General features: G+C 49.6%; 1 protein-coding gene across 10 annotated transcripts in view; it reads right to left on the bottom strand.

Annotated features, from left to right (window-relative positions):
* Window positions 1-22655, bottom strand: part of LOC309415078 (transcription factor 4) — a gene marked incomplete at its 3' end in the record, with an annotated part of 234114 nt that overhangs the window by 38275 nt on the left and 173184 nt on the right. For all 10 annotated transcript variants that reach the window (XM_082012483.1, XM_082012485.1, XM_082012488.1 and 7 more), the window contains one exon: window positions 855-960. In XM_082012483.1, the coding sequence (XP_081868609.1) occupies window positions 855-960 (106 nt within the window). The remainder of the gene's footprint in view (window positions 1-854; window positions 961-22655) is intronic.

Here is a 22655-nt window from a genome sequence, read left to right as displayed (position 1 = left end):
ATGCTGAGTGGCGCCCATGACCTTCAGGTGGCAGGGACATGAAAACGCATTGGTTTTTTCTTTTGTTTTGTTTTTTTCCCAAGGGTGGGAATTGGAAAGTGTATATATATGTACATAGAATAAAATCCGATCCCTTGCCCTGCAAATACTTGAGCCTAGCAGTCCTGCTGAATTAAATGGATCTCTTTACCCTTTACTTAGCCTGAAGCAAAATATATGTACAAGTGTTTAAAAGCTGAATGTTTTGCCCTAAATGTGGCAAAAGATGAGCACCCTAATTGTGTGTGGATCTTTCCAAACTCTAGGAATCTTATTTGCTAAATTATACCGAATTTCCTTGTCCTTGCAGGTAATCATTGTGAGAAATACAACATGGTAGCAGAAAATACGTGAAAACTATTAACCCATCCTGCAGTGAGAACAACGGCTTCATTTTAAAAAGGTTTCTCTTATTCCATATGCATGCAAACAGACATACTTGTAGCACTGTTTACTTTACGAAAGACAAAATCTTTCTCATTAACATAAAACGACAATGCACGAAGTACATGCCCAAATTTGTGTGCATTTAGTATATGCATAAGATATGTGCACACACACATGCTGGAAAAAAATGCTTCAAGAACCTCAGGTGATAAGAGGCTGGCAAGTTATTCATCATGCTGCTTCGCTGCAGGATCAAAACAAGATGTTCAGAGGCATAATGGACAAACGAAGACGTTCAGGTCTTCATTTTAATGGTAATGTTACAGACCACAAGATGATATTCCAGCGTGTCTCGACTACATATAAACCAAAATACAAACACAGAAAATGTATGCAAAACAGATTTCCTTTTGAAAGCAGTGTCTTACCTTGCATGAAGAAGGAGCTAGGAAAAGTGCTGGCTGCTGGTTTTGAGGATGGATAACCTGGTGAATCCCTATTGTAGTCGGCAGTGCTTGCTGACGGGGCATAAACCTAAGGAAAAGAAGACTAATTTAGTATGCCTTTAGCAGGAAGCAGGAAAGAAATATTGAGTTTTTACCTTGCTCAGTATAAATCAGTTCACAACACCACATAATTCTTCTCTCAGAACACAAAAAGCTGAGTATACGTGTGACTGGAAAATAAATTTTAAGCTTCAAAAGAAACTCCAGCCTGACATTTTCCAGCTTTAAACAAGGATATTTGCAAGGTATTTGTCAAACTATGTATTTCTGTAAATAAAATGAACAAACAGATGTACATATGTTCTTCCTAGAGCATTACAGAGCTTAAAATAAACAGGAACTTGAAACAACGCTGATTTTTCTCATAGGAAAGCGTACAGATTTTACCCACTTAAGAACAAAACTGAAAGCACTGCAAGGAAGTAAAAAACTTTATTTCTCAAACTAGAAATGAAATTTAGAAAAACAGCATTATCAAGAACACTGAAAATTACAAACATATCTTGGGATATTAAATTCCCATGGATCAAGCTCTTTCCAGAGAAGCTTGAAAGGACTATTAAAAACCTGGATCTACACAAGACCACCAACACAGCATGTGTACGCATCAGGGGAAAAATTCCTCCTTTGTTAGGACTTATTATATTTGTCTGTGCAATAAAGTTAGTGCATGTGCCAAAACACTCATTTACTTATATTTGTTTACTAATACACCAGAGCTTTCCGCCACTTGCCTTTTAGCAAACATCCGCTGTATTCCTTGCTTTATTTTAGTTCAACCAGGACAGCATTTAAAAACAAAACTGAACCAAATAAAAAAAAAAAAACAAACCCAAAACCAGTCGGGGCTGATAAGCGTAATTTATTATTTACAGTGCAGTTCGCTCCCTCTGCCTATATGCTCTCTATATTCCACCGCGCTTTGTTTCTGCGCTGGAGGTGCCTCTCTCCAGATGGTCAGGAAGACTGAAGCACTGTCATCTCCTTGATGAAAATGGATACCTTCCTGCCTCCATTTTGAAGCAGGCAGCAGATCACAAAATTGGCAGAGCGCCTGCTCCGGCGTTCGCAGGTCACGGCGAAAGGGAAGAGAAATCCACCAGCGAAGCACGGCCGCCGGCGGGGCTGGGAAGAGCGCCCGGCTCTCCGCTGCCGGCATCCCCGGCCAGGGCAGGGGGAGCAAAGGCCTCATTTAAAAAACAAAAAAACACCAAACCCAAAAAACAGGGAGCACAAGGCCGAGGGCTGCGGGATGCCGAGTAGCTTCCCTGTGTCCCCCGAGCCCAAGCGAGAAGTGGGGCCACGGGACGGGGCCGGGCAGCCTGGCATCGCGTCCCCGGGCGGCACAGCAGCTCTCCGGGCTTCGCGAGCCTAAACGTCACCCGTGCGGTCAGGGTGCAGAGCAGCTCAGCGTCCGGGACAAGCCTGACATTCCAAGGGAAAGCCAAAAAAAAGGCTTCAGTACAGCTAAATTTTTTTATGCCTCAGTTGAGACCGACGTGGGTTTGGGGTGCTCGGCGTTGGGCGCTCAGGAGAAGGAGAAATGCCGCACGGCTGTGGCAGAGCGGCCAGGAGCGAGCCCCAGCAAAGCCTGAAGACTGTTTGGATGGGTACAAGAAGAGGCAAGGTGGCCCTGCACCCAACTGGCCAAACCAACCCCTGGCGAAGCCAACAGCCCGTGCTGCCGAGCGGGAGACACGGGGTGGGACGCCGACACCGCCGGCGGCCCTCCGCTGGCGTCACATTGCTACCTGTGTGGCCACAGAAAGGGTACAAATACCCAACAAGCAATGGCCAAACGCTGCTGCCTGCCTGCCCGCACGGGGCGGGCAGGGCCGGCCCTGGCCAGGCTCCCAGCTCTTGGGCGTGCTCTTGCCGGGCTGTGATTTTGGGGTGGGGCTGCCGCGTGCTCTCGCCGGGCACCGCCGTCCCAGCCTCTGCCGTGACAGCGAGGGACTGGGCAGAGTCCCACCGCCCCAGGATCAGTCCCTGCACCCATCAGTCAGGGCAGGCACCGGCTGCGAGCTGTGACAGCCCAAAGTCTCACCTTATTTATTAGTTATGATATTAGTTACAGTATCAGCACCTTCAGCATCGCTGTTTTCAGACCAGCTCTCCCTTGAGGAGGCAGAAAGCAAGCTGGCCTGGGCTGTCAGTGATGGTTTCAACCTGGGGCCGGGGGAAAGTCCCTCTGGACCTCAGCCCCTCCACATCTTGTACAGACAAGTGCTGTGATTTAGCCAAGGGAGGGGAGGTTGGGGACACAGGCAAGAGGCTTTTTGAAAATCCTGAAAGACGGGATGAAGGAGAGCTGTGGGAAGTATCAGTCAGCCCAAACCTTTACACTCTGTCAGTGGAAGGGTAAGGGGACGCCTTCCCCAAACATGCCTTCCGAACCCTGCCCTCTCCCACAGCAGTTCCTGCACCGGCTCCAAAAACGTTTCATGCAAGTTCTGCATTTATCAGAAAACAACCCTACAGAAACTGCAGAGGTTTTTGGAAAAGATATCTGAATCATAGAATCATGGAATCACAGGATGGTTTGGGTGGGAAGGGACCTTTCAAGGCCATCTCATCCAACCCCCCTGCCGTGAGCAGGGACATCTTCAACTGGATCAGGGTGCTCAGAGCCCCGTCCAGCCTGACCTGGGATGCTTCCAGGGATGGGGCATCGACCACCTCCCTGGGCAACCTAGACTTAACGCTGAAAGATTAAAGATGGGCAGGTAGGGGTAAAAAAAGGGGTGCTTGAATATGCCCAGCGCCCAGAGAGAGTGCAAAGGAGCACAGAGGTTGGAAAGCAGCAAGGACAGCAAAGGCAGCACGCCGGCTGCTTGTGTTAAAATAAGAATATTATGTTAAATATGTTAAAAGAATAAAGCACGCATCGGGCACTTCTTGCGCTTGCAAAGAAAGCGGCGTGCGTGCTCCGACACGTCTTGCGGAGGCGTAACGGGTGCCCTCCAAGAACAGCTTTGCTGCACCCCTGTGTTTAACGTACAGGAATTTCTCTACGCTGCTGTATCACGGTATATTGAACAGCTCGGGGCCTTTCACACGGCATGCCACGGCCTGGCTCGGGGTTTTCTCTCCGGGCTCCACCCAAGGAGCGGGGAGGGTCTCCTGGGAAGGGCGGCAGTGGCCGCCACGCCCTGCCCCACCCCTCCAGCACCACCCTGTCCGGGCACAGGACACCCATGCCACCGACCCGTGAGAGCCACTGCCCCTCTTGCCCTTGCCCTTGTCTAAGCAGACCCCAGCTGTGCCCTACCTGCTGCGCTCGAGGTCACCAGGCTTACGTAAAGTCTGATGCGCATTTCAGAGGAAAACCAGGCAAAACTATGTGTTTTTAACTCGTACAGTGACGAGGTCAGACGCAGTTACAGCTATCCCCCAAAGTGCTCTGACTGCCAGGCAGGTTTCCCAAGGGAAAGGTGACCACCTAGCAGATGACCTCATCAGTGAGGCAATGATTCCAGTGCATCCCAGCTACTGTGCGGTAAGAGCGGCTACCTGGGAAAAATACGATGGGCCTTGGCTTGACAGAGATGAAGAAAATCCCTTCCGTGTCCCCTGTGATCACTCCTGCTACTTCAGGAGCGACCGGCACCTCTCTCCCCCGCCCCAGGGCGGGGACGTCCCTCGTCCTCCACCTGTCCCCACGCAGCCCAGCCCTCCTGCTCACGACGACATACCTTCGTCTCAACCCAATGCCTGTTTTTTCCTATAATCCTGCAGCCACCCAGCCTAACTGCTTTCAGACGTGACTCCAGCTCAACCAAACTTACGCCTGGAAAGGGCCCCCTCCCGCTGATGGAAATTTGGCTTTGCACCTCAGCTTTCTGCAGTACCTGCAGAGCGTGAGTTATAAACGTCTGACAGCTCCCCGTACGCACCGTAAAGAAAACAAGTATGGATTTTATGCCTCTCGATGACTTACTCCCTAATTTATGAGTTTGTTTTGCTTCGTCGCTTGTTGTCCAACTGAACTGCAAAGCTGCGGGGTCGGCGACTCCAAGGCGGGCACCCGAACTGCAACCACCCCCCCCGCCGACGGGGCTCGACAGGAACACGCTTCAGAAACAACCACAACCGGTACAGCCGGCGCTCCAACGGACTTACAGAAAAGCGCGGCGGCGCGCGGCGGTCGAAGCTGCGGCGCTGGCCGGGGATGCCGGTGCAGAGGCAGGGTGCTGCCTGGGTCTCACCTGCCTGCAGCTGCAATCCAGCCTCCCCGTTAGCGACGCCAGGAGGAGGCGGCAGTTCAGCCCGGGTCAGACGCCCTTGGGGGTCGTCCCGAACTGCTCTTGGCGGTGGCACAAAGACACGGGACGGAGGCTGCGGCGCGCGCCAGCCCGGGCGCTGCTGGGCACGCAGGTCAGCTTGGAGGTGGAGAAGGGAAGGAACGCAGAGCATCGGGAGGAGCAGGGCAGGGCGGACGGAGGCTGGCCGTCGCAAAACGACAGGAAAAGCGGCCAAAGTAAATGCCAGCTTACAAAGTGTCATGTAACTGGGTGTAACTCCTCCTCGCTGAAAACAGAGACTTGATTTATTCTTCTGTTGGTTTTACAGCTGAATTTTCACACAGCGAAAGCCACTGGGCTGAAGCAAATTAACTCATTTTGCTGTGACAGGCTCAGTCACAGGAAGAATTTGAGAAGATATAAGGTAGCTTTTTCAAAAAAAAGCATGCATTTCCTGAAGAAGCGTCACTCAACATAAATATTCATTATTTTCAGATTTTTATCGCAGTGGGATTCTCATGTTATCACGACATTAGCTAAGAGCACACATGGAGATTCCTCTCATGTTGAAATGTGAAGAAGTCTCCAGATTTGTCTCCCTCTGTTTCATCGAGACTGCAGTATTTTCAACAGGCAAAAAAGAGGGTGTAGGAGAGTAACTGGATGAACAATATTCTGACTGGCCCCCGTCTTTTTGTCATTCTTCCACAAAGCAGTGCTTGAAAAAAGCAAGAAGTGTATTATTTAATCACATTAACGATCTGTCCAAAAATGTTTGCCAGGTAATTTTACAAAGAGGGAATTGCGCCGATAATCCCACTTAAACAGAGACATAAATTATCACGAGTAACTGTTGATAAAGAAAACAACCCAATAACTTCACTCAGGATAGTGAAAGTACAACAGGTTCAATTTATGGCACTGGTAAAAATGGTAATATGCTATCTCCAGAAAGGCAAAAGAGAGTAAACCGCAGATGTGTACGAGTGACTTTCTGATTTGACAGAAAATATATTATAGATTTAAAGATGTTAATATTCTTAAAGAGAGCCTGAATTTAGAAAATCACTCTGACTCATGCTGGGAGGTTTGAGGAGATGATGAATAATGATCTGGGAAAAACACACCATTCTGTAATATGACACGATGAAAAAATTATCACATTGTTGCCATTTTTGGGAGCCTGCCTGCAAGTTCCAAACACCTTTTCTTCTTCAATTCTTCCGGAAAGCTCGCTGTCCTGGGAAGACGTTTCCAGCATCTTTCATTTCTCAGTATTCCAGAGCCCCAGCGAGCACTGCCCCAACCCCCCTGGGTGCTCGCGGGCTGGATGGACCATGCGCTTGCGCTCGGCCCATGGGGCCGTGCTCAAGCCTTGGGGATCCGGAGTCTACCAAATAAAGGACAAACGGCCTCGGAAATGTCTGCTAGTAAGTCATAACGTTAGCTGCGGAGTGAACTGGAGGTGTGCTGGTAGGTGCTGGCGGCGGGCTGGGGGTGAGCAACCCCAGCTCCACGGGTCAGGGATGCGGCTGCCCCTCGCAGGCGTCGCCAGCGGGGATGCATGCGCTCGCCAAGCACCGGGAGATGTGTCCAGTGTCAAGGCGCTGCGGGGCAGGCATCTCCCTGACCCACCGCGGCCTTCCCACCAGGCTGGTTGGGGGCAGCTGGCCGCAGGTGTTTGGAAACCCAGCCCGAGCAAGGAGACGTGAGAGATTGTCTTTTCCCCTTCCGTCTCGGCTCTTCTCAACTCCCTCCGCCTCTCCTCTGCTCGCAGGCGCTGGCTACACCGCTGCCAGAAGATTTCTAATTCCCCCTCAAAGTGAAACGTGTCTCCATTTTCCCGCTCAGGAGATGCTCTGCGCGAGGCAGGCTGGACAGGAGGGCATCCCTCTCGTGCGACGGCTGCATCGGTGCAGCGGGGCTCCGCAAGCCCCATCCCGGCCTTCGCATGCGAGGTGAAATTAGGAAAAATCTATCACCTGGCACGCACGGCACAAATGTAAAGCATAGGCTGTAAAATACAATTGCGATACTGAGAGCAGTGTATTTCTGTATACAGAGCAACCCACTTAAACAGGTACCTCCTATAAGGAAACATTTGTGAAGAGAGTAAACCCATCAATCAGCAGTCCAAAGACTTCAAAATACATGGTGAAACTCCTTTAAAATTAAGATCTCAAAGAGAACGGTTATTAAATTGGAAGCGCATTACCCAACGGCAAAGCGTACCGGCTATCAGAGCGGTCAGGAGGAATAAACCTGCTCGCTGGCACAAGCTGCCCTGCACTGGCGGGTGTCAGCTCCGCACAGAGCGAAAAGCTCTGTAAGCGAGCACCTGACCGCACAGACCGCGCTCCTTGCAGGAGTCCCCGAGCCCGCCGCACCGGCCGCGCTGGTGCCCGTCGGCCTCTGCTAACTGGGCGGAACACAGGCGAGCTGTTTGCGTTCTCCGGCATTACAACTTTCTTGTTTCGCGCTCCTACGAGCGGGGCTGCCCGCAGCTGCCTCCCAGGCGAGGCTGCCGCTGGCGCTGCGGCCCCGGAGCTCCGCGTCCGCAGCGGGCTGAACGCGAGACCCCAGCAGACGGGTGCGTGCCGAGGACGGCACCGCCCTGGGCAGCGGCAGCGTCCCCAGCCAGACCATGCAGAGAGAAACGCTCTCATCAGCGACACTGAAATAATTAAATATTAAAAAAATTCTAAAAAAATCACTATTCACTCCTTTACAACCACTTGAGGGACACAGTAGGCTGCTGCCCTCATTCCTCCCAGCTCTGCCATCAGACCAGCGACCGCTCTGCCTGGCTAGGGATGAATTTCCCCAGCTTTTAGTAAAAAAAAAAAAAAAAAAAAAATTCCGTACTTTCATATGCACGAGGAGCATAACCCCCTTTCCGTGGGCTGACCTGTTCCAGGTTTCCAGCAGAAGGGCACTTTTCAAACGGCAGGTCCTTAATTTTGGCCACATGTTGCTGTGGGTGAGCGGGGGGAGAGGAAGAGGAGCGGGGCGCGGGGGCTGATGAAAAGAGCAGCCCCGCCAGCGAAGCGCATTACCAGCCCGGCCTGGAAGGGGCCGGAAGGAAAACCCACCCACCTCAGCCTGCGTTTATTCTATCAACCTGCAATTGCAGCAATCAAAACCAGATGTCGGCTCTTCCAGATCTTTCTCACAGGACAAACATGCGAAAGGCCTCGGGCCTGGCGTTGCCATCAACTGGTAATTGAGACCATATGAGCCCCAACACAGAAAAGCACATGCAAACCACCCCCCGGCCCCGTGAGAGGTATGAAATTGCAGGTCCCGCTGAGCCGTTAAGTGCACGGTGCACCGTGAAAAACAAGTGTACGCAGCCGGGGTAACCACCTGTACGGCACACCGGCCCCACGGCCGCGGCGGCAGGGCCCGCGGCGGGGCAGGGCGCCGGCCGGGTTAATGGCAAAGGCCGGTCAGCGCTGCGGAAAGCAAGCGCAGGTGTGAGACACACAACACACACACAACCCGCTCCCGTCGCCTCTGCATCGCCTCTTGCACCCCGTACTTTAACGGACGCCGGTTCCCCCGCACGTTTCGCCTCGTGATTCTCTCCTCTCCTGCTGCTGGCGGTCATTAAAAAATTTATCAGGCCCTTGCTGAGGGAGGCTCACTGACTGTCACCTCCCGCCTCCCGGCAAAGGCTCTGCACCAGGGATGCTGGCGTGGGTGTGCTCCCTGCACCGGGCTCCGGCAGGCGCCGGCTGCGCGCGGCGCTGGCCCGGCGCAGGCGAAACGCCTCGGCTCCGTCCCGCCGCAGCACTGCCCCGCCGGGCCCTGGCTCTCCTCTCGCTCGCACAAACGCCGTCGAGTAGGAGCTTGCAACGACGGTCGTCGACTCAGAAGCCACTACGAAGCGCCAGCTTTACAAAGCACCGCTCCTTCGGGGCGGAACGCCGAAATCTGGACCAAACCACCCGCTTGCTGCGCGCCGGTTGTTCCGCTCCTACCGGGGAATGCCTGCTCGCACAAAGGGCTGCCCGACGCTCAGCGTAGCCTAAGCGTTAGCTGCCCGACTCTTCTCCCTTATCCCACCCTATACGATCCTCTAAGTCCGCAGATCCTGTTCAGTTAAAATGTCTTCCAGATGGGACTGCTGAATACTGCATCTCGTGAACGCCCAAAGTTAAAAAGGGGTCAACTAAATTAGAGAAAAAAAATTACAACATTATGTCATCCCTATGCAGTAATACAGGCTCCAAAAAAGCAACAATAACATAAATAGACCCCAAAAATTTCTGCTCAGACCCCGATTTCTTTCTGCCATTTGTCTTTATCACGCAGCTGTTCCGGATCATCCCCAAAGCAGTGCAAGAGCAAACGTCGCCGCCACCCCGCCGGGTCAGGAACCGCAGGTGAAATCTGCTCTAACATGACGCCATTTTCCCGGGATCCCGGACAAGCAGGAGGCAGACCTCACCAATGGTCCCACCAAAGCACAACTGCTTCCAGTAGGCAGCAGGGAAAGAAAAGGAAGAGCGAGAGGAGCAAGAAAAAAGACCAAAGAGCGGCTAAGGACAGATTGGGAGATGGCCACCTACGGCAAGAGGAAGTCCCAGGGATGAGGAACAACGAGAGGAAAGCAAAGTAGAAAGAAGAGCAAGAAAAAAATCCATAGAGAAGAAAAATTTAATAACTAAGTAGCCATGGGCCATAGCGATGGGCACAGCAGGAAGACCTCATGTGTTTTTAAGAGTATATTACTGAAGGGACAAGGCAAAAGGGGGATGCCCGGGATCCCTGGCACCACCAGTGGTGAGACCAGCCGAGATGGGCAGAATCAAAGAGCAGCATCGGACACAAAACCTTCGGCACAGCTGAGTGACGTGCAGTGGGGCATGGCGTTGCCATCTGGGGCTCTTCTTTTCTTTCTTTCTTTCTCTTTTTTTTTTTTTTTTAGCCACGAGGTCACACGCATGTGAGCACAAGAGGATCAGCCTCCACCGGTCACAGGGCTGGGAGAAGGGGGGCTTTGAGAACCGGGAGACCTGCCCCGACTCCAGGGGCAGGAGACTCCGAGACACGAGCCTGCTGTCCCCAGCCCTGCGGGCACTCGGGGAACACACGGGTGACGGGATGGAAAGACACGCCAGCACAGAGGATGCAACAGAGGCTGTGGGGAAATGAGAAAATTGCAGATTTTGGAGACGCTGACTCTGATGAGGAGCTGGCGCCCCAAGAGCGGAGGGGAGGAGTTGGCTAACTTGCCTGATTTGGGTAAACCTACATGCAACCCTCACAGCGAGCAGTGGCTAAATCGGTCTCGCTGCGGCGGGGCTCGGGGAAGAACCCCGAGGATGCAGAGGGCAACGGAGAAGAGCAGGAGACGTCAGGAGGAGAAGCAAAAGAGCAAAATCGAGAGGGAGTGTGTAGGAAGAAAGGACAAAGAACCAAGGGTGTGACTGGAGAGATGGGACAAAATTAAAAAAATTAAGCCAACATCCTGCAGTTACCAGGATTTCAACAGTTGCAGATGCTCAGCAAGGCAGAACCAGACCTCCAAAAGCAATAAAGAGGGAGCAGAGGAAAAAGAGTGGGAAAACAGAAATAAAAGTGATGATGAAAAGAACAAAGGTGCCACTTGGCTGAGTTCCAGGGGCAGTTTCCATACGTGAATTCTAATTCACATTTCACCTAAGATAGCATGTTTTTAAACGTTTGTTTTTTCAGTAAAGGAGTTCCCAGAAGAGACAGAGGAAAGGAAAAGGATTATTTAATGCATTTTCCTTCTTTCAGGATCTGCTTTCTAACTTCCTTTTCTCCACTGCATTTACTGAGAACCATTTTGTGTTGGGTTTTTTTAAATTTTCTATGCTCTGTTTACAAATACACGCAGAGACAGTGAACGTATCAGACATCTGCCCGTATTTTCCTCTCCAATCTCTCTGCGAGAAAAGAGCCTTAGTTTTGCAATCTTCCAGTGTTTCTGGTCATTACCTACCTACCACAGCGTGATCAAATAATTCAAAGCATATACAATCGTTAATTAGACCTTATCTGCTTGCCGAAAGTCCTGACAGCGGTGGGTTGCACACCCAGCGGTGCGCCCTCACGGCGGGCGTCAATCCGCAGAGCAGATCGCAGGGCTCTGATGTCCATCAGCGGGTAAAGAGGGGACCAAAGTGGGCGCAGGCTGAGCTGGGCGCACTGGCAGGGACTGGGACCCAAAGGAAAGGGTGCAGAGCGCTAGGGATGGAAATACCCCCGTTTAGGACTAAGGCCGATGGAGCATCCCCGGAATATCAGCTATGAACTCCCCTACTACCGCCTAGGAGGCCAAGCCTGCCAGCAGGCACCCTGTGCCCCAGCTCCAGCCCATCCCGGTGCCGGCAGAGGTGGCTGCAGTCCCTGCACGCCGCCCAAGAAGCCGGGATTTCGCCCAATACTCCGTGCGAACTCCAGGATAACTGGATGCTCAACCAACTCAAGTGGAAATGAAGGTTTCTGTGACGAGCGGAAAGGAGCCCAGACCAGATTCCGCCTTCCTGCCGTTTGATTTTTAGGCAGAGGTGGGTCCTGATGCGAACCCAGTGCCTCAGACCCACCTCGTGTGATGAATCGCGAGCTGTGCCCGCTGCGGAAATGTCTTCATCTCCGGGAACGGCGGGAAGCGGGGTGACAGCGGTTTCAGGTGCCGAGACACAATAAAAACAATGAGGAAAGAAAATGTTTGCTTTTTATGTCAGCAGAGATGTCAGTACCCATTAATAAATCTATCTGCTAAATCTACTCTTATTCATGTGGGACATCACCAAGTTAAAGTAAAATAAATTATCTTTAATTAAATGGAATTGTCGTCTTCCTCCTGCTATCATCCCCAATTATTACATCCTAATCAGCCCTTTTGGGAGAAGGCATGAGGGAAGGCTGAAAGGCACATTTACTATAAACAATTTCTCTCTCTGTCAAGAGATGGAAATTTTATTTTAATTATTGTTTAGGACTATGATTTTCACCCAGTTTCTGATGAAAGGGATTAAAAGTTGAAAATGCCATCATTCAAAGAAAGAAAGAAATCTGTTCATGTCATCGCCGCAGAGCAATTTCCTCCTAGTCCCTCCTACAATTAAAGCCCAGAGCATGGCAGCAGCAGTGAGGAAATATGCAAGTCATTTGTTTAAACTTCTTTATTATGATTTCCAGCGGGAGGTTTACGTTGCAAAATATTTTGAAGGCAAAGACGAGGTAAACGCATTAGGTTGGAGGAGAGGGAGGGAAGGGGACTCAGCTGCAAGCAAGCACCAGCCCGGGCTCTGCCCAAGACCACGCCGCAGCACTCTGCCTGAATAAATGCATCAGAAGTTCAAACCCCTCATGCCTCACTTCTTGGGGCCAAATCGCCCTTGAAAAGCAGCCCGCAAGCTTTCTGCTGCCCGGGCAGCGCTCGCCTACGCAATGCCCCTCGTGCTGGGGAGGGGGAGCGGTTTTGAGCAAACTTGATTAATATCGAGAGTATCAGGACTGTGTGAACCTGCACGGTTTAAATGCGATCATGGGAAATTCAGAAGGCTGACGTGCAGATCTGGGCTCGGCCGAGCCTGACTCAAACTCAAACTCCATCATGTGAAGATGGGAGGGTTCAAACTGGGGAAAAAAAAAAATACTGCTGTAAAGCTCCACTGGTTCCCAGCCCGAGCTGCACACAGCTGTACTTGAGAAGTTTAGTTTGCTAGTGTTTAAAAAGCACTTTGAATGAAGGGTACTCTCAGGGTCTGATTTTCAAACACGCTCCGAGTTGTGTTTTCCCCATTACCATGACTGCATGTAAATGAAGCACTTGCGCCCGCGACTCCGCCGCGCCGCTGCTCCGTAATCCTTTGTACACAGCCCGGCTATGCAATCACCGTAATTGTGCACACAAATTAGGCACACAAAACAGCCCAGGCACAGGCTTGAGAATCGAGTCTTACAAGCGTGAATAGTGTCACATACTCAAACACGCCAAAACCGGGGGCTGCGAGTCAAACGGATGGGCTCCCGTTGACTGGGACAGCCCAGGAGCACGCCGATGGAGCCGGATAGGCAACCCTACTCAACAACTGAAACATCTAAAAGAGAAAAACAAAACAAAAAACCCCCAACCCCGTCCCCAAACACGGTTTTCTTTCAGAGTTTACCTGATAAATAATATTTATAAGGTATTACAAAAATATGAATACTGTAGCTTAAATAACTGGGCTTAAAGGAAAGCTAACGATAAACACACGTCTTTTGAAAATCTCAGCTTGCTTCCTCCGTATTATAAAAAGAACTCTGCTGATCAAAAACTCAATGTCGTTTTAAAATCTACTTTATTCACTCTCAGCACTGATAGCCATGTTCTAGCTTTAGCTTTTTTTAACAAAGCCAGGCATTTAACAATGACTTTTCACAAAGCTTTTAGCAATGACTGAGCATTTTCATCTCTATCTTAGGTTCAAGCTTACTGCTGAAATGACTGAACTACGTGGCAAACAATAAAAATCTAACCCAAAATATTTTTAGAGGACACATTATGACCATCATCTGAACTGTGCCCTTCCTGAGTGTAACATTCACTTACCAGAAGCCTTCTACGGTGTCATTCTTAAAATAAGCCCTCAAGCAAAATTTACCAACGAGGCATCCAGTCTTAAGTTATTGCTGTTCAACATCACCAGAAGCTAAAGCTGCACTTCCCTAATTAAACCTAAGGCCCTGTATGGGTTTTAAAACATGTTCCTCTCTCTGCCCATTTTGTTCTCGCTTGCTCGTCGACTGCGGAGTCCCTGAACACACTGCGAACAACTGCTGCCCAATTATGAAACAAGATATATTTCAGATAATAATGAAATTATTCACCAGAGATAAAATACAAATTATGACAAGAAATGGAACAAGGAGGAACTGCTGAATCCTGATTAATTAATGCAACTTTTTAAAAAAAAACCGCACTTTTGAGGGTGTAGCACTGTTTTCATTTAACAGGCTTTGAATTGCCGCCTACAGAAGTTAAAAAAAAAAAAGGAAAAGAAAGAAACCACAGCTATACAAGCCTGCTGACTTCTTATAAAAGAACCAGTTTTAAACTTGTTTACACTACTGATTCCAAATGAATTCAAGATGGTGGCTAGTTAAAGAAAGGGAGACCATGCCAAGGATTTTGATCAAAGAACTTCAATTCAACAATGTTCAGTTTTAATTGACCACTAATTAAGCTACATTAGTCAAAGAAAAGTCTATATCACTTCTGAGTAATGAAGAGAAGAATTCGTTTAACCCTGTCCTAGCCCTCCTTCAGCTGGCTTACAGAAAAGCAGCTTCTCAAGTATCAGCCTTGGAAGCATTTCCAACATTAATATGCCAAAAAATTTTTAAAAAGGGAAAAGAAAAAAGTGTCGGAGGAGGGCGAGCTTTCCCAGCTCGCATTCCTCCTTCCACGGGGTGAAGCTGTCCCCCTCCCAGGCGGAGGCATTTTCGTACAGCGAGGACTAAGTGACCAAGGGGCAGAAAACCCAGAGAGCTCTCAGCTGCTTGGCACTGCGTGCCGGGAGAGGGAGAGCCGCACCGGCACGGGGCATTATTTAGAGGCACGTATAACTACACTGCCGGTACGTTTATACGCGCACATACATCCTTAATTTTGACGAACTACAGAAAACTCCATAAAAAGGCCCCCCAGGACCAGAAGAGCCTCCCGAGCAGCTCCGCTGACCTGCAGGGATGCTGCGGCTCTTCCTCGACGTGCCAAAGCCGTCGATTCATGCACGACTCTGGCTCGCGGATGCCCAGGGAAACCTACGCCTAATGAAAAGTCGGCTGCAAAATTAGGCTCTGAAATGCATTAGGGAATGAAATACTGGTTTTCAATTTAGCGCTTTTGAAGTCCGCAGGATCAGATAAATTCAAGGAACCACGCAGATGCCAACACGAGCTTGCTCAGGGCAGTAAGGTCAGACATGGAAATGCCCAGGGATGGCACAGGGACAGGCAAGCGGGGTTTGAGAAACGCTGGAAGTTCACAGCGTCGCCGTTTCGCAGTTAAGGAGAGAAGTTTGCACGATGCAGTAAACAACGCCATGGCTCTGCAGCTCCCTCGTGTCGCTGCACCCTTTGATGAGGGCTATACTTGTGGCCTTAACTTGCATTATATTTTATCCTAATGATTTTTGGCAAGAAACTACTGCATTTCATAGAATAGAATTTAATGAGTACCATATCTTTTTTTAACATTCTGCCAAATGCTCATTAAAATGCACTTGTTTTGCAATGCAATAGCTAGCTATATGAAACCAAAATATTAATGCAAATTGGCATTTCTAAGTTTAAAGCGGTATTTGCATAACAGGAACCAAACATGGTGCAAGCTGAAAGAGAGCACACAACACAAATGCCTCTTAACACCATAATTATTGCAAGGAAAAAATGATGGTTTGTGCACACCATCTCGAGCTCCAGGATAAAGCATCTGTCAGTTTGCGACACCGTTATCTCCCAATGCCCAGTCTCACCAAGAAAAGAGTGTCTGAAAAGACTCCGCACTCACTGGAGCCGATAAACAAGATAGGTATAAAATGTATTTTAAAAAATAGGAACGCATTTATGCAAATATGACAATCCTAACTAAAAATTACAAGAGCCATTTGAATACACGGCTGCCAGTAGCTCTGAAAGATTAGCTTGTTAGTTGAGAGCCACAGGCCAAGCCAAAGGTATTCCTATTCTAATAAAGCAGTCATTAGCTGTAGTAATCAGAAGCTCAAAGTAAATACGGTTATGAACCAGACTTCGTCCTCTGACACAGCAGTATTTAAAAAAATGTGTCTCTACCACAAGTGGAAAGGAGCTGCTCAGAAAACCAATTACTCCCTACCTATTAGCAAACGGGCGTCATCAGACCGAAGGACATCTCCGTTGGGGCATCAGCACCGGAATAAATCTTTAAAGCTTCCCTCGGCGTGTGTGCTGCATTGCTTCAACACAAAGAGGAGTGGGCAAAGCGTGGGACCTGCAGTTGTCGCAGGGGTACAACAGCTAGCTCTGCGTTAAAAATAAAGCTGAACAACGCTATGCTTGCTTTTCCGGAGCTATCGGAAAGAATAAAGGTAACTCAACAATTATCTCATGGATCATCGGTAAAAACTGATCTCTTTATTACTACTAGAATGCCCCAGGTGTTTAGGCAAAGAAAAAAAGATGCCTACCATTAGAGAGCAGGGCTCAAAAGTCCTCCAGCTCTTGTCCATGGGACCTGCTGGCATCAGCACAGAGAGGCAGGGCTCTTCCACGATCGTGCCCCAGGGAGCACAGACCACAGGACTGAGCCTGGGGAGCCCCTGCCTGCTGGGATGGAGTTAAGGGGTTAAATTCTCTCTGACCACAGGTCCTACGGAACCAAATCATTAAACCTTCCCACTGTTCTGAAGTAAGCACTAAAGGCAGAAATTTTCAAAACTTCCAACCTGAAAACACTCCCACCTGCGTGCCGGTAACTGCAAACACACCACCACACACATGAAAGCCTGTATTTACAGTTCCCTTTTCTTTTTTGCAAGTAAGAGTCCTGGCATCTCCTCCAGCTGGGAGTTCTAGTATTCACAGATTTAAGCATGTGAATATTTCCACTGAAGCCACTGCATGCGTCTACGTGCTTACAAGAATCTGTTCTGCATCTTACTGAAGACTAAAAAAAAAAAAAAAAAAAAATTAAATTCCCTTTTTCTGCAAATGACAGCTCGACAGAAGTACCCAATACCTTATAAAACAGCATTGGGTGACCAGGACAGCAGGCTGGACATCATAGATGGACACCAAGACGTTACAAACAGTGCAAGTCCATAGTGACATACATAATATTTGAACACCCGTTAAAGGCAATTCAGAGATGCAGACGACTGAGCCAGCAGCCCAGTTGCCACCATCCACTCTTCTGCGTTAAACTTGCTGAACTTCCCCAAACTATTCTTCATTAGAGAACAGTCTGTGCTTTGAGAGCATTTGTAATCTGTTTTTAAACACAAAATGTAAACGCCGTGGCTGTCGCGGTGCTCGACACAGGCTAGCGCTGGCACGGACCACATCCCCGCATCCCGGCCAGCCCTCAGGCGGTACCTGGGGATTATTCCCCCCAGATTAAGGGGTTTGTCCCACGAAACTAAAAATGCTGTGATTACCTCTCCCATCAAATACGCAGCTACAGGACATAAAAAGGATGGCTTAATGTGGCGTGATGTTATTTACCGGATCTTTCTTCCCTTTATTTTTCCCCCTCTAACACAGCACAAGTTGCTATGGAAAAAATAGTTAAAGCTATAAATAAGACACTGAAAGCAAATTACCATCCTATGAGTTAATAGCATACCAAATTAAAGACCTCAGTCTAGATCTTTTGAAGATCTACAACTGCAACCTCAAAATTGTGGCAGATATCCGCATGCAATCGGAGCAGCAGAACTTATTTCGTATTCCGACTTCCACAGATCTGTGTGTGTGGTTCAGGCAGCGAGGGGGATTATCAGAAACAGGCTTCTGCCAGAAGTGATCAGTACAGAGCTGTCTGTACATGTGTAATTTTATTTTCCCCTACAAGGTGCCCTCTCTCGGCTTTGGCAGAATCAACAGCCCTTCTTCAGGAGACAGATGTGTGCTGGCACGGCCCTCGCAGATTCGATAACCAGGGAGTCAGTTGGTGCTCCCCCGGAGTAAGGGGGGATACTTAGTTCTTCTCAACGCCGAAGCAGGCCATTATCCTTCGGTTCCTGAGACCGTGCTGAATACGAATTCTCCACAGCCACAGAGATGCTGAGCAGTGGCCACCTCTGCTGCCCTCCTGATCAGAAGCGACCCCCCCTCCCAACACACGTGCCACCGGTGTGAGAAAGGGCGGGCTGGGGAGAAAAGAGGGGAAAAATGTAAAAAATAATAATTAAAAAATAACCCCAACAGATGGTGGCTATCGGCCACCGGGACCTGGGGCTGAACTGGGACCAGTCACCTTGCGTCCAAACTCTGCCTCAAGTGGGTTAGGGCAAAAGCACTGTATTGTAACGAACCACTGGAAACAACATGTGTTTAACTTCTGAAATGGTGAACGGTTTGTAAAATACTAATTTAGGAAGTCAAACAAAAAAACATCCCCACCATTTGTTGTCATCGTCATCTTCCTGATAAAAATAGCGACAGCTAAGTCTTATCCTGGAGATGGGTTTTACTGATGAGTTACAAGTCTCAAACGATGGGAAAAGTGCTATTTGGTGACCAAAGGTGCCCGGGAGCACCCGCCCGGGCGGTGGGCTCCGGCTCCCGCACCCCTGCGAGGGGTCCTGGGACCGCGCGTGGGCCCCCGGCCCACAACAAGCGACGGTCGCGTTTCATTACGCGACTGCCGGGAGGCGGGATTACTGTCCCGAAGCGCTGCGTATCGGCTTCCGTGGCCTGAGTTAAGTTTTCAGTGCTACCCGCTCTCTTTTTCAGGAGTCGGTAGGGAAATGGGTTTCGCACCCCGGCAGCAGCCATCACTCGGAGTCTGGCAGCTGTGCCCATTCCCCCACCCAGGCAGGGACCCGCTGCAAGCCCAGCGGCAGGGGAGGCGGCTGGGCTGTACGGGCCCTCCCTTCGCCAGCCAAACGTCCCGTCGGGCTGGCACCGGGAGCACACGGCCGTCGGCGTGCGGACGCGAGGGATCGACCTTCTGCAATAGGCGGGGACAAGGTTTAAAAGGGCAAGATGTACGTTTGGTTTTCTGGTTACATCCCCCTTCCCTCCCCTCTGCCACAGCTGAAGAGTACTTCTTCTTTCTGGAAGTAGCGTTAATTCTGACCGATCGAGTCCGACAGCCCCCGTGGTATCGAGGATGTCTTTGTGCAAGCATTTGGCTGCGAAGCTGGAGGGGATGCAAGAGAGATGCAATACGTATCAGGTGTTCAGAAATCACAGGAATTCAAATCGTTCCGTAACTCAAAATCTGCAATTGTCTAAGCACCTCAAACAACCACCACTTAAAAGACATCGATAGCTTAATCATTTCTTCTTCGACCCTCATATTCTACCTATTTTACGTGGAGGCAGAGCAACAGTTAAGAGCAGCTGAACTGGAATACTTCTTTATTCTCATTCCCAACAATCAAATTACACACTGTAAGGAGCAGGGAGCGCAGCAACAAATATTTAGCCAAAATGCCAAAGAGGAAAAATAGGTAAGCCCCGGGAGGCAGGTGGCACGGCCTCGCCGTGGGAGGCCCCACGGCTGACGACCGGCTCCCTCGGCATCTCCCCGGTGTGGTGGGGTCTTATGGCGCGGGGGGCTCCGAGCAGGCTCGGGGATCGGCGGGGGGAAAACACACCGGTGAGCTTCAAATTTCAGAAAAGTCGCACTTGACAGCGATTGTATTAAAGCAGTTTTAACCTTACCTAGCCGGGATTCTCACCTAGATTAATGCTCTCAGCTGATCTAACACAAATCCTTTGAAAAACACAGGCTCCGGCTGTGTACGACGGGCATTCATTCCACACACGAACACCGTTATCTGTGGTTGTATTTGCTCGCGGGGACCTCATGCAGCAGGTATCACAGAGTGCCACCTCGCCCCGCATTTGCCTATTTTTTTCTACGCTGCGTAAGATTTCCGAAAGCCTGTTAATCACTTGACTGCGAGAACGAGCTACTGCAGAAAGCAAACCCGCACTTCAAACACGCTCGTGGTCCCTTCCAGCCCCTCCCTCGCTCGCACAGGCAGCCCGAGGCGGCAGCCCGAGGCGGCAGCCCTCGTGCCACGCCGCTCCGCAGCGAGCTCGGCGGCGGTGGCAGGTGCAGTAATAATCATCTGCCGGGCAATCAACTTCTTCCCTCCGATTTGCCAGTTTAGCTTCGTAATGCCATTAGGAATGTAAACATTTCTGTAATTTATATTTAAAAGTCAATAAAATAATGGGGTGCAGAACTTAGCCTTTTTAATTTTTTAAGTAATACATTTGATTATTTTAATCACGTCAGTACTTAACTGAATGGCTTTAAATATGCATGTTACATCAATTTGGTTTGTTTTATTCATCAGAAAGCCATTGAGTAATTCAGCATTATTCTTTAAAAAAAAAAAAAGGGGTGGGGGGGCGGAACACACGGGACTGTCGCTAGATACATGGCACAAGATTTTTCCACGAGGTTGTCCTTGAGGGACGAGTTATTTGTTCGCTGGGACTTCCAGGAGGTACGACTGCCGCTATCGTGGATTTCAGGGGAAAAAAGAAATCCAACGTATAGGGCTAATAACCGAATTTAATAACGATGATTCACCAGACGCCGCATAAACTCTTTTAACTGCAATTATGAAAGGCCACTTCGTGAGCAAAGAGCTATTTTTAAAGCAGCAAGATTTGTTTTCCGCCGCGGACATCCCCTTTGTCAGGGCTGCGGCTGGTGCACGCCGGCTGCTGCTCCGCAGTTCTCACCCTCGCGTCTGCAGAGGTGAAAAAGCCAAGTCAAATGTTAGCCGGGATTGTTCCCGTCCCCTTTTCATTCCCGGGGCGGCCACAATGGCAGCAGCTGCAGCGCAACCTTCCCCGCGCGGCCCCTCCAATTACCGGCGCCGCGTCCCCGCGCCGCGGACGGGATCGCCCCGCGCCGCGGCTCGGCCCCGGGCCTCCGGAGAACAAGGGCGAGCGCTGCCGCGTTCTGTCGCCCTCGGGCCCCGGCAGCACCCAGCTCAAACCCTCGCTCTCTGGGGGCTGGAGACCCCTCTTCCCTCCTCAGCTGCTTTTCATTACGGACAGAGTGGTGCACGCTTTAAAGAACAATTTGATCTTGTGCACATGAGTTCTCACACCAGTCCCACTCCTGTGCAGACACCTAATAAAGCTCTGCAGGTGTATGAAATTTCCTCTACACAAACTTTGGGGAGGTTTGGGTTTGGTGTTTTTTTCTTTTTCTTTTCTTTTTTTTTTTTTTTTTTTAAGTATTATTAATTTTACAGGCAAAACTAAAGTCCTTACAGAGGAGAGGATTCGAAGCTCAAGTACCAAATTGTACACAACAAACTGCATCTGTATTTGCACGCGTGCGAGTTTAAAATGGAGCTGGAAGATGTGTGCTCAGCATGCTGCGTTTCACGTGGACACCTCTGCTTGGGAAAAAGCCAAGAGCCCCTAGAGCTGAAGCTGTGCCTTCGGAAATCAGACATCCCACAGCACAAAAGGACGAATCCCTCAGGAGTAAAGGTCTGATCCTGCTCCTCCTGTGGCCAACTTCCAGCTTTAGAAGTCCCTTTGGCCAGAGGGAGTAAGGCTGTAACACTACTTTCTCAGGAAAAACAAGAAAAACAAAAAACCAAACAACAAAAAGGGAAAAAAAAAAAAAAAAAAAAAAATCAAACACCACTCCCCCCCCCCAACCAAACAAAACCCCCTTATAAATGGAGACAGATAAATTCACTAAGTTGAGAAAAGCAAGACCTGCCCTGAATTTTGGGGGAGAAACATATTCCAGTGAAATCCATGCTTTTGGTTTTTTGCACGATTCTGTCTTGCTATGCCAGAACAAAGCGAGAGGCTAAATATTTTGAGATACCTGCTGAGGTCTGAGCATGCAGCCCCCCCGTCGAACCCCGAGAGGCTTGCGGAAACTTTTTAATGAGCCTGAGAATTTCTTCCCCATAAAAAGGAGCACAACGGAGGGAGAGATCATTTCTGACGTAACGATCTCGGCTATCCGCGCTAGCGGATCTTTCGATTAACCAAACAGTAATAAATACAAACACTTTTGATCCGGAAACACTGGGCATGCACGAGCCAGCGTCAGTTAGATACGGCTTCGTGCTGTACAGGAGATTATTTTCAGCAGAAGTGCATTACGGTTTTTATTACCGAGTGTCGGCAACGACATCTTAAAATACAGCTATGTGGCCCTGGAATTTTGAAAGGATGACGTTAAGCTCACTTCTAGTAGCTTTTCCAGTCTGAAAAAGTAACTGGAGAGGGGAGCGATGCGCTCTCGGCGCGGCGTTCCGCGTGTCTGCGGAGGAAGGCTGCAGAGCCGGGCAGCGAACCCGCGGCAGCAGCGCCGCGAGCGCGGCCCGAGGAACCAGCACGCAAGTTTTCACCGGGTCATCTTTACAAAAACCTAACTTAAAAAAAAAAAAAAAAAAAAGAAGAAAAAGGGGGAAAAGACGGGAAGAGCAGCAGAAAGGAAGGGCAAGTCTGCGCGGGCAGCCTGCACCCCAGCAGAGCTTCCCACGGTATTTTCCTGCGTCTGCGGGGAGGCTGACCAACTCTGTGCTACCTTCCCCGCCACGCTGCGGGCACCGCACCACCGGCACCTTCCCCGCCACCCAGCCAGGCTGCAAGACTTCAGAGGCCAGTTTGAAGAAAAAAAAAAAAAAAAAGTTCCACTAGTAACACAGTATCATAAAATCAGGAAGAAACTGGCCAACATAGGCTAAAATGTTCACTTTTCAAAATACAATCCCTGTGCAAACTAACCAAATCCCATGTCTCC

The sequence above is a fragment of the Phaethon aethereus genome (genome assembly GCF_964289735.1).
Source record: "Phaethon aethereus genome assembly, chromosome: W".
Classification (NCBI taxonomy): domain Eukaryota; kingdom Metazoa; phylum Chordata; class Aves; order Phaethontiformes; family Phaethontidae; genus Phaethon; species Phaethon aethereus.
Note: the sequence above shows the minus strand (reverse complement) of the source record. Positions and strands in the feature narration are given on the sequence as shown.